General features: G+C 35.8%; 1 protein-coding gene across 2 annotated transcripts in view; it reads right to left on the bottom strand.

Annotated features, from left to right (window-relative positions):
- The window catches only part of AAE13 (AMP-dependent synthetase and ligase family protein), a 220,873-nt gene that overhangs the window by 52,913 nt on the left and 155,902 nt on the right, over nt 1-12,058 (bottom strand). For both annotated transcript variants that reach the window (XM_089819847.1, XM_089819848.1), the window contains exon 12: nt 2,858-2,959. In XM_089819847.1, the coding sequence (XP_089675973.1) occupies nt 2,858-2,959 (102 nt within the window). The remainder of the gene's footprint in view (nt 1-2,857; nt 2,960-12,058) is intronic.

The raw sequence follows: 12,058 nt of genomic DNA, 5'->3' as shown, positions 1-12,058 counted from the left end.
GCAAGTCCCTAACAGAGTTGGTGCTCACAGAGAGAAGACAGGCAGAGGCTAGGCAAGAAGCTCAAAAGATGACGGAGAAGGCTCGGGAGGAGATGGCCGACCAACTTGCCACCCAGCAGACTACATGAGAAGCAAAACGGACAGCCCTATTAGCACAACTCGAGGAAAGTGCACGAGGGAAGCAGAAGGCAGAACAACAACTAGCAGCAGCGGAACAACGTTTGGCAACAGCACTACAGGAGGACTTAGCGAAGAAGGCTCATGATCAGAAAGAAGCTGAGTGCCAAGATGTCACATTGATGCTGAAAGAAGTAGTGGAGAACTCTCAGATCAGAGCTGATTTGAAAGTCCGAACGGAACAAGTGTATCAGCTTCGACGTAGCCGATCTACACAGTCTGAGACACAACCTTCTAGTTCATGATGTTTATGTTGTTTTTATGAATAAATGTAATTTGTTGTTTTGAGTTTTGTTTTGTTGTCGTCCGGAGACGACTTTTCTTTTTGGGGGGGATGATGTCGTTGGTAAACATTGTGTAGCCAACAAGGTGTATGTCGTCGGTAAATGCCCCTTCCAGAAAGTTCTTGTTATGTAGCCGACATGTTGTATGTAGCCGACAGACCCCTTCGAGAAGGTTTTTGTTATGTAGCCGACATGTTGTATATAGCCGACAAACCCCTTCGGGAAGGTTCAAAAAGTATTTATACACCCTCTGGGATCATTGTAATCATTATCAGAAGCATAATGTAATATCTCTAGCATATGCGAATAATAAGAGGAATACTGCTGTTCTTGTCTATTGTTTGTGTGTATTAATCCATTGATCTATGCAATAAACACCTAAGACCAAGGGAATGGACACTGGGTAGGTAACCTAGACATATGGCAATAATCTAAAAGCCTTCAAACCACCACCATCTCATCTTTCTATCTATCTCCATGGTATCTCCTCCCATGAACCTTCATCCTCTTCACCATTGCAAGGGAACCCCTACTAGTGGAGTACACCACTAGATTAATCAGCTTGCTAGAATCAGTTGGCATAGAGGCGAGTCAGGGGAGTTTGAGTTACAAAAGGTGCCCTACGGGAAAGGACGTGCTTCCAATCGCAATGATATTCTAACTTTGGAACATTGATCTTAGTATTTCAACTCAAGGAAGAGGCAAGTTTTGGGTCGAATAATCTACCTCTGCATGCACAACTATATTGAGTTGGGGGAGTATCATGTTACCTATAGAATTGAGATACGATCAACTCTGTGCATGCCCACCATAGAATAGTAATTCATTATGTTCAATGTGGGGGGTTCAACTATTATTATTGTTCATGTATGGGGTTGGCCCTTTAATACTAGGGGGCCATGGCATAGGGTCGGGTGTGCAGACCATATGTACACCCTGTGCAGACAATGATGATCTCAACAACTATGAACGCTCGGGGTCGGAACTCACCATAACCATTATCTCCTTCCCATACCAATATCCTTCCTAAAGAGGACCGAATGTCGGATGCCAAACAAAGGGAACCAACCAGCCAAGATAGGGAGAGAGGGGGGCACTAGAAACGATAGGAAGCCCCCACACAACAAACATCCCAATCCAATTAATATCTCCCACCCACCTCCGATAGCCTGTCCACCAAACCATCAACCCAACCCAAACTCAATTGATAGCTATTGCAAGGTGGTCCTACTATTTGTAGGCTAGCTAGCTGTTGGGTGGGTGTTCGGGGGTCGCCCTTTCCCTTTATAATAGTAGGGGTGGGCCCCTTGCTTCCCCCTTTAGATTTTTCAAAGAAATGACCTCTTGATTGGAAAAATAAGGCATCATTCAACTTGAAACATGTAACAATACAAAAAATAATCAGATACAATAAAACATATTTGCAAACTCCAACTGATCAAGAGTTCAGCAGACAAAAATTTGACTCAGATTTGGCAACTTGACAAAATTTAACACCTTCAAAAAACACTTAAATTCCCTCAAAAATAATCACATGTTCAATTGTGGGCACATTTCTAAATATAGTGCCTACTTTTTTATGTAATGGGCACGGTTTTAATTACAAGGGGCATAATTTTCAGCTCTATAGTCTTTTAACACAACAAAAATAAGGGCATTGTGAAGACTGAAAATACCAATTATGATTTGCAATGCAAAGCCAAGTCAAAAAATTTTGCAATGCTTTTGCACATTCTCGCCAAAATTTTCTCACAATTAGCTGTGGGGTGAACAACTGCTCAAGTTATTCACTTCTGATATTTAGTTGTTACTTGATTTTGATTTTACTCTGTGAGTACTCATTAGCTTGCCAAGTGCTTAATATGACTATGTATAGTAGGCAATAGAGTATCAAATACATTGGTTCACCTTCATTTCATGCCAATTTGAAGATTTTTAGTATACAACTTAAGAGTGAATTTAGAAAACAATGTTTGACAGTAAATGCAGATAGAATTATTGCAACAATAAGTTATTAAGCATATAACTAAATGTGAAATAAGCATAATACAGTTGTACTTCACCATTACCATAGCTTTGATCAGATCACAACAGCACATTCATTTTCAGTCTAAATCATGGACAATGGAATCCTTATAGCACTTATCAACCATGACTTTACTTTTCTGTTTTACCATGAAATTGTGCCCATTGAAATACCAACTTCTTTTAAGTGTTATTTCCTTTTGTTTAGCTCAAGAAGAGATTATTAAATACTAATCCAAAAGTCAAAATGCTGCAAATGAATGAATATTCCCTGCATAGAAAGAAATTGTAATCTGTAATCCAGTTAGAAAGTGTGGTCTAGAAAAGTGGGACATTAATTTAAAAATTTAAATAAATGTTATGTAAAGAACCTGAGGTTGTCCCCAGTACTCCTTAAACATAGAAGGGCTTTTAATGCACAACTCCCCTTCACCTTGAGGTGAACTACTTGCATCCTCTACCAAAACTTTGGCCTGCAAACATTTGCACAGAAGTTATTAAATAGGCATATTTTAGCTCTTACAGTTTTTTTGAAGCTCATGTAAGCATTGGTAGCACTCTGACCAAATATGCATTGACATTAAGGCCCTAATGGTCAACAGAACACAAAACAAGAACTTCATAGTATTGAATCATAAATTGATGAAAGATAGCTTATATAGATATCTTTATAAGACTAATAAAGGATGAGACAACTCTTAAGAAAGAGCCAGTGACAAAGACAACAAAGGGGTATGTGAAGGCCAACTTGATGATTAGGAGCATACCACAGTAATTGAGTTGTAGAGCAGGCATAAATGTGGAATGCCCAGCAATTCAGCATCAAACTGAGGCCTCCTAGCTAACATAGATGAAAAATTTACACAAGTACCAAGTAATATAAACATCCCTATTTGAGGTGCATTACAAACTTTGTATTATCCTCTAGATAGTTATGACTTACACTATAGCAATAAAATGGTCTTGACAGGATTTTAGGAAAATGTAACTCACGGTTATCAATCATCTGTCCAAGGGATCATAAATCAGACATTAGAGTAGGAGGATTCAAACAATTTTAGGAACCAATGAAATCAATACATTAGGCGCTATTCTATTCGTCTACAATGTATTTTTGCACAATTAAACATTAGAGTTTCTCATTAATATACTTTTCATCTAAATGTAATGTCACATTTTTGGCAGGTCTATAGAGTTGATGGAGTTAGCTCATCGTAGCGACCCTCGTGAGCTGACAGGGTGTTTTGGGGGTCCCAGCTGTAGATTTACTATTTTTAGAAGGTCTATTTTTGGCAGTTGCTAATTTTGGCATTGCAGTGGGTGGCTTCAACAATTGGTCACTTGCGGTAAATTAGGTTAATAATTGCATGAGCTCTTATTTATTATTAAGTTGCACTATTATAATAATGTTTACATTATTATAATAATGACATTAAGTGATATTTCTAAAAACTGTGTTTGAATGTTTCAAGTCTTGAGTTCTTTTGGGAAACTTCCACAATTTTTGAAGTGGAGTTTTTGAGGAAACTTTGGGCCAACGGAAGATTATAAATGAGAACTCATTTCATGGGGAAAAGCACGCTTAATTATATATTTGATTTTGTGCCTTTGTGGCTTTTTCCTGGGTTCTTAATTGTATGCTCTTGCTGATGTATAAGGGTGGAAAATCTTTTTTACAATTTAGCTGCTGAGGTATAGCTAAGTTTGCCCAACTTCTCTACTATTCATCATTGTATCTGAGAAGTGTTTTCATTCCACTGCTGAAGTATAGTGGATTTCATATTTGTTGGATTCTCCTCTTGTGTTCAATGTCACCAAGGAGAAGAACATCTTGGAGGTTAATTAATTGCTGCTGTTTGGCAATTAAGGAGGGATCGAACTGGTTATTGTGATAGCTGGAAGTGTCATTCTAGAAATACGTGTGATATTGGGGAGTTTCAGGTTTGACATTACTCAGGTATTGTAGGTGATTAGCGACATTGAAATACGACTAGCAAGTGGCCAAGTAAATCTTCTGCAATCACGTGGGTAACTCGTGAAGTGACATTAACACCAAATGTCCTTCATAATTTTGCTGCTGTTCTAATTGGGATCTTAAATCACCATTCAGATATTGGGCGTGAAGTCTGGTTGCATTTGAAATTGGAGGTGGCAGCCACCAAATATTGAAGCCATGTGAATGTATTCTAGACGTCCTTGCTAATTGGAGGCAATTGCAAACATACTCAACAAACAGGTTCTTGCAAAATATTGTAATTTGATAATAAGTTTGCTCATAAAAACTTGTCTTTCCATTTCAATAAATTTAAATAATTCTGGAGTTGTTTTTATGGTCATTGTGTTCTCCATTGTGTTAATATGCAATATGAAGAATTCAAAGAGATCTATAGTTTAAATAAAATAAAACAGTGGAATTAGTTCATTAGCTGTCTAAGATATGCAAAGGAAAAACCAAGGGTTTTTACAATGGTATCAAAGCAGTTTCTTGTCAACCTACAGGAATTGGGCTTAGTTATTATCTGTGCTAACTTTGAAAATTTTCAGATTGATTTTGTGATTTGGTTACTAACATTATGGATAGGGACAGAAGATTCATTCCAAGTAGATATTATATGCGCAAGGGGCGCACTTCTTTGCCTAGGGATGCAGTGGTAATGGGGGTAAGTGTGTGCAATGATATATCTACAGCTACTTATGTGATAAATGAGTCATCTAGTGAGGCACTTAGTAGTAGTACCTTAGATGTTCAGATGTGTGTTGTTGATAGTACAGATGTTATTGATTTTGAGGTTGATAATGGTCACTCACCTAAGTGGAGCTGGGCTCAGTTTACACCATTTGCGGATACAATTCAGTTTCCTATAGTGGCAATTGGTGGTGTTTCTATATTTGTCATTTCTGATGAGGATGTCGGTACAATGGAAGTGAGTACATTTGTGGAAAGCAATACAGAACCACATACTGCACCTAGTTCTCCCGTGCCTTTATCCTTTATAAGGGTTACGAGAGATGATCACGATTCTAGTGAGGTTTGTAGTAAGGTATATTTTATGGGGAGTTTGTACTACTTCAGATTTGTACGAGGTTCGTATGTTGTACAGAGATTGTTTGTACCTAAGTCTGATGATTGGAGAAATGATTGGGTTAGTGCAGAGGACATGCTAGGGCCTTCTATGGATCTGACTATAGGTGACACTTGGGCACAACTGTTCGGTTTTATATTGCAGGCCATGTTATTAGTTTTGTTGATGGTATTGGCATTCTGTTGGTTCAGTGAGGACAGGGACATCACTTGCTTCTTATGGGATCCTAGTGGAGGTTTTTGTATGATGTTGAATTGCTTGAGGACAAGCAATTTTGGGGAGGAAGGACTGTAATTCCCCGTTTTTTGTAGGTCTACGCAGTTGATGTAGTTAGCTCATCATAGCGACCCTCGTGAGCTAACAGTGTGTTTTGGGGGTCCCAACTATAGAGTACTATTTTTAATAGGTCTATTTTTGCCAATAGCTAATTTTGGCAGTGCAGTGGGTGGCTTCAGCAGTTGGTCACCTACGGTAAATTAAGTTAATAATTGCATGAGCTCTTATTTATTATTAAGTTGCATTATTATAATAATGTTTATATTATGATAATAATGACATTAAGTGATATTTCTAACAAGTGTGTTGGAAAGTTTCTACTATTGAGTTCTTTTGGAAAACTTCCACAATTTTTAAAGTGGAGTTTTTTAGGAAACTTTGGGCCAACAAAAAATTATAAATGAGAGCTCATTTCATGGGGAAAAGCATGCTTGATTATATATTTGATTTTGTGCCTTTGTGGCTTTTTCCTAGGTTCTTAATTGTATGTCTCTGCTAATGTATAAGGGTGAAAAATCTTTTTTACAATTTAGTTGCTGAGGTATAACTACGTTTGCCCAACTTCTCTACTGTTCATCACTGTATCTAAGAAGTGTTTTCATTCCACTGCTGAAGTATAGTTGATTTCATATTTGTTGGATTCTCCTACTGTGTTCAATGTGGCTAACGAGAGGAACATCCTAGAGGTTAATTAATTGCTGTTGTTTGGCAATTAAGGAGGGATCGAGCTGGTTATTGTGATAGCTAGAAGTGTCATTCTGGAAATACATGTGATATTAGGGAGTTTCAGGTTTGACATTACTCAGGTATTGCAGGTGATTAGCAACATTGAAATACGACTAGCAAGTGGCCAAGTAAATCTTCTGCGATCACGTGGGTAACTCGTGAAGTGACATTGACATCAGACGTCCTTTATAATTTTGCTGCTGTTGTAACTGGGATCCAAATTCACCATTTGGATATTGGGCGTGAAGTTTGGTTGCATTTGAAATTGGAGGTGGTAGCCGCCAAGTATTGAACCCACGTGAATGCATTCTAGATGTCCTTGCTAATTGGAGGCAATTGCAAACATATTCAGTAAACAGGTTCTTGCAAAATATTGTAATTTGATAATAAGTTTCCTCATAAAAGTTGTCTTTCCATTTCAATAAATTTACATAATTCTAGAGTTGCTTTTATGGTCATTGTGTTCTCCATTGTGTTAATATGCAATCTGAAGAATTCAAAGAGATATAGTTTAAATAAAATAAAACAGTGGAATTAGTTCATTGGCTCTCTAAGATTTGCAAAGGAAAAACCAAGGGTTTTTACACTGGATATCTCTTGTCATGTTTTAAATGCATATTTCACTGCTCAAAGGTGATGATTAAATGTGAGGTCATTAATTCTCAAAATTAATTGTCCTATATTATATTGTTACTACAAATGAAGGGAACATCAGTCCCCCTGGTTTTGTTGATCCCATTAATCTGTCTTGAGGAAACATATATGACGTTGATTTTTGTTTGTCCCAGCCTCCTTTTACGGAGTTACTAAGCCATCAATTGACTATTCGATCATTCGTCTCTTCAAAGTATTGGGAACGTTCTAAACTTTACTATGAATGGGATGAGATACTATCTGAAATTGGTTGGAGTCACAAATACAATGCATCATATTGAAACATGGCTGGCTAACATGATAGCACAATCAAATAGAGCCATTGATACACAGACATGGAAAATACCTTGTTCTAGTCCCCACATTTTATATTGACTGTATTCATATACAATATAAATTTATGACATGTCCCCTTTTCAAAATATATATTCAAGAAATTAATCTAATAATAACATTTTAAGTGGGGCCTAACCACTTTACTTTGAAAAGGGTGCCTCAAAAAATATTGATATCTATTTTATAACATGTTTATAAACATTTTCGAAGGATATTTAGGAGGGTTCACCCAAAAAGGAATTTATAAAATAAGGGGGAATTGATCAAACACATCATTTATTGTCATTGTATTGATTTCTATCTCAAAATTGGAGCACTTGAGGACAAAAACCTTTGTTGTGCGAAATCTAAAGGAAGAAAAACCTTTTAATTTCTATTGTTGGATTTGACAATGAAAACTCTATTATCCATATGAGGTGATTCCATCCAGAGATCAGATTGGTGCTGATTATTGAGTTTATTTCAAGGATTATTTATATACAATATAAATTTATGACATGTCCCCTTTTCAAAATATATATTCAAGAAATTAATCTAATAATGACATTTTAAGTGGGGCCTGACCACTTTACTTTGAAAAGGGTGACTCAAAAAATATTGATATTTATTTTATAACATGTTTATAGAAATTTTCAAAGGACATTTAGGAGGGTTCGCCCAAAAAAGAATTTATAAAATAAGGGGGAATTGATCAATTGCATCATTCATTGTCATTGTATTGATTTCTATCTCAAAATTGGAGCACTTGAGGACAAAAACCTTTGTTGTGCGAAATCTAAAGGAAGAAAAACGTTTTAAATTTCTATTGTTGGACTTGAAAATGAAAACTCTATTGTCCATATGAGGTGATTCCATCCAGAGATCAGATTGGTGCTGATTATTGAGTTTATTTCAGCTGTGAAAGATTGGATTGGTCAAGCAATTTCAAGGAAATCTTTTTCATATATTATTGGGGGCTAACAGGAAAGAGTTTTCAGGTGAATTGTATAGTTATTGCTGCTTTATAAGGTCAATATATTAATTTAAAGTAGTTTTAAAGGATAGCTATTGCTACCATAGAAGCGAAAATCGTTTTGAGAAAAAGTCGGCAAATAAAAAAAGTGGGATTTTTTGAAAAGATTGGGAACAAATTGGGATGAAATTGGGAGGAATCAGATTTGCAAAAAAGTTAAAAACATGAAGTAAACAGTAAAAATTAAAATTAAAAATTAAGGGGCATTTCCACATCATAGATATATAAGAGTAAATATAATATAGAGTTTAACTAGTACATTCTAAAAATTGATATTCATCATTTATAATTTTATATAGTTACCGCTGATTTCATTGCACAAAACATACTACAATAAGCATAAACATAACTAGATCAAGACAATTGTCAAATCTCTATTACAACATAGTTTTCCGACTTTGTACAAAGCCAACCTATAAACTAAGACGAAGTTCCGAAAATTCAAAAGTAGGCACTGGAGTGCTAGGCCCTGTTGATTTAATTGAAATAAATTGGCACTTCTTAGTGATAAACTAGTCAATTTTATCCAGGAACACAAGGTCTAAAGGAAACATGAGAAGAGATATTTCTATAACTCCTATAGGCGAAAGTATTTAATATAATTGATATTATCTTCTTTTAGTTAACTATAGTTACGAAACTTTACAATTTATCATAATTGACATATTTCTGATGTTGATGTGTAAAATTATAAATGATCATGATTGACTCCGCATGATGTTTGCAAAACTATTTTTTATTGCATAATAAATGAGTATTTACATAATAAAATATGATAACAAAAACAAACATAAAAATGTATAAAACAGAAACAAAAAATTACAGCTAATAACTACCATTTTTAAAGCTAATATATACTATAGATTCTCTCTATAATAAAAACAAAAAAAATATTGAGAAAACTTAATTCCCAACTTGGCAAAAAATTGATTGGAGTCTACAGTTGATGGAATTTTCTCTCACCACAAATGCAAACAAGAAGCTGAAAGCAACTGGACTCTTATGTATATAGCAAACAAACGATTTTATCCATCTATTGCTCTCACAGAAAACAAATGATTTAATCTGTGGCAAACAACAACTCCCAAGACAGATGATTTAATCCTTGTCTACATTAGACTCCCAAGACAACTGCAAATATGTCATTCAGAGGTTGTGCAGCAGCCTTTAATAGAAAAATAAGACTTTCATTTGGTGTAGTTCAGGTTTTCATGGCAGAAAATTTTCATACATATTCAAATGATTAATTCCGATTTTGTTATGACTAAATGTGATTTTATCATGATTAAAGGTGACCTTTTGGCCCTAAAAATCATTTAACTGTGTTGACAGATTTCAGGTGATTTATTTGCAGGAGCAACCTTGATTCAAGATTAATTGCAATTAATTGCAATTTTTTGGAGATGTTTGCTTCACTAATTGCTACGGCTAAATTTTACAAGGAAGATTAAAATATAACATTTAGTGATTGCCATGCAACATTGAGTTTCCACCATATATCATGATAACGTTTTCTTTTTAGCATTTTTGTTGCTTCATAGCATTTTAATTGCTCCCCCTAGAATTCATAGTGTCTAGCAACCCTCAAGCCTTAGTCAAATCATTGTACTAACAGAATGAGGATGTCATTATACCATTTTAGGAAACTATACACTGTATATAGATTTAAGTCTGCAACATTTACCTTCCTTTCAATGGTCAGAAAGCTAATAACCACCTTTGTTGCAATTAATTTGTAATAACCACCCTCAAATTACTAAATCATTTTCTTTTTATTTTCTTTTGACTTTTTTTTAATTAACATAGTGAAAAAAGTTGGGTTACATTAGTGAAGAATATAGTTCCTGAAATATCATATCAATATGCAGCAACAAAACACCAAAACTCTCAACAAATGGTTAGGTAGCGACTGTCTAGCTACCTATTAGATATTTACAATAACTGGAGTAACCAACATTCTATATAATCTGTTAATACAAAAAAGTTCCTGACAATAGACCAGCATGAGAAAAAAGGGAGCTCTTCCACGCATCCAACATTGACCTATCTGTTTTCATGTCCTGGTAATGATTGGTTTTGGGACCCCATGCTGGTATCAAGAGGTCTATCTTCAATACTTAGCTTCTTGATAAACTAGTTCAGGTTGTAAATTTCCCTTTGGCCAAGCATATCTCTATGCATAGAGAACTATTGACACAAGACTATATCTTCCTTGTGGATCATGATTTGTCCCTCCCTCATCAGCACAATAAACTTGTCTCTGGATATTTCTAAAGTTGCAGTAACCTATGACATGATATGAAAACAGTGTTACACCAGTACGGGGGTACTTTGGGACATTGGGACGCCTGGGCGAGTTTCCGGGATGCGAGGAAAATGGGCCTCATTTTTGGGACGGCAGGGGGACAGCCAAGGGACGACGACAAGGAGAGGACAGGCTAGAGAGGGGTGTTGTATAGTATACATATAGAACTTGAAATGCTAGTTATTAAATGATGTTTCAGTAGTTCACTAGAACATACCAAATTAAAATACTTGAACATAGCAAAATTGCAACATGAATTAGAACCATTGACATTCAACATAGTAATGTATTACATACCCAATAGGAACATTCAACAATCAAAATTCAAATAGAAATTCAAGAACACATCCCAACAGCAGCACGGTTGTGGAATGGTTTAAGTGGGGATGCTTGGGTACTCAAGTGCCCAGTGCGGGGACATCCCGGGGACGGGTACTTCAAGGTTTGGGAGGGGGTGTGAGTCTCCGGGTTATACTGTATGAAAATGAATGACTTTACATCCAAACTCAGTAAGCTGCCTCCTCCTCATTTGAAAATTTTCTCCATTTCTCTCCTTCCAAAGAAACCATAGAATCTCACAGGTTAGAACAGACCAAAAAATGTTGGACTTGAAATCAAAAGACTCCACAAATCCAACTAAGATTTCACTCCATGACAAACCAGCTCTATTGTTCCAAACTATGGGTGACCCAAAGAAAATAGACTAAACACCACAAGAAAAAGCACATTCAAAAAATAAGTGTTCAAATGATTCAGGAATAGAGCATACACCACAAACAATAATTCTGCCCAAACCATGGGGTAAGCTATTACCAACAGCAAGCTTTCTTAAAAGTAATAACCATCAAAAACAAGACTTTTTTGGCTCACAAGGAAACTTTCAGAAGAAGTTAAAGATAAACAGCCATCTAGAGACCGGGAACTCCAGCCCCCAACTAAGTTTCACTCTGTCAAAAATAGAGAAATGATCTTTAAGCATATTATAAATCTGTTTGGTAAAAACTATATTAAAACCAGAACCATCATTCCATTTGACCCACCTCATATACTGATCAATATTTATAGCAGCACCTGGGAAAAATTACCCACAACTTTAACAATGATAGAGTAGGTTTTCTTCTGAATGTTAGGAATATGATATTTAGCAGAGATTTCTTCCCAATACCCTAACCTATTGTCA

This window comes from Cupressus sempervirens, chromosome 3 (genome assembly GCF_028749045.1).
Source record: "Cupressus sempervirens isolate cs-2001-9-10 chromosome 3, ASM2874904v1, whole genome shotgun sequence".
NCBI lineage: Eukaryota > Viridiplantae > Streptophyta > Pinopsida > Cupressales > Cupressaceae > Cupressus > Cupressus sempervirens.
This window is presented reverse-complemented; position numbering and strand designations above follow the sequence as displayed.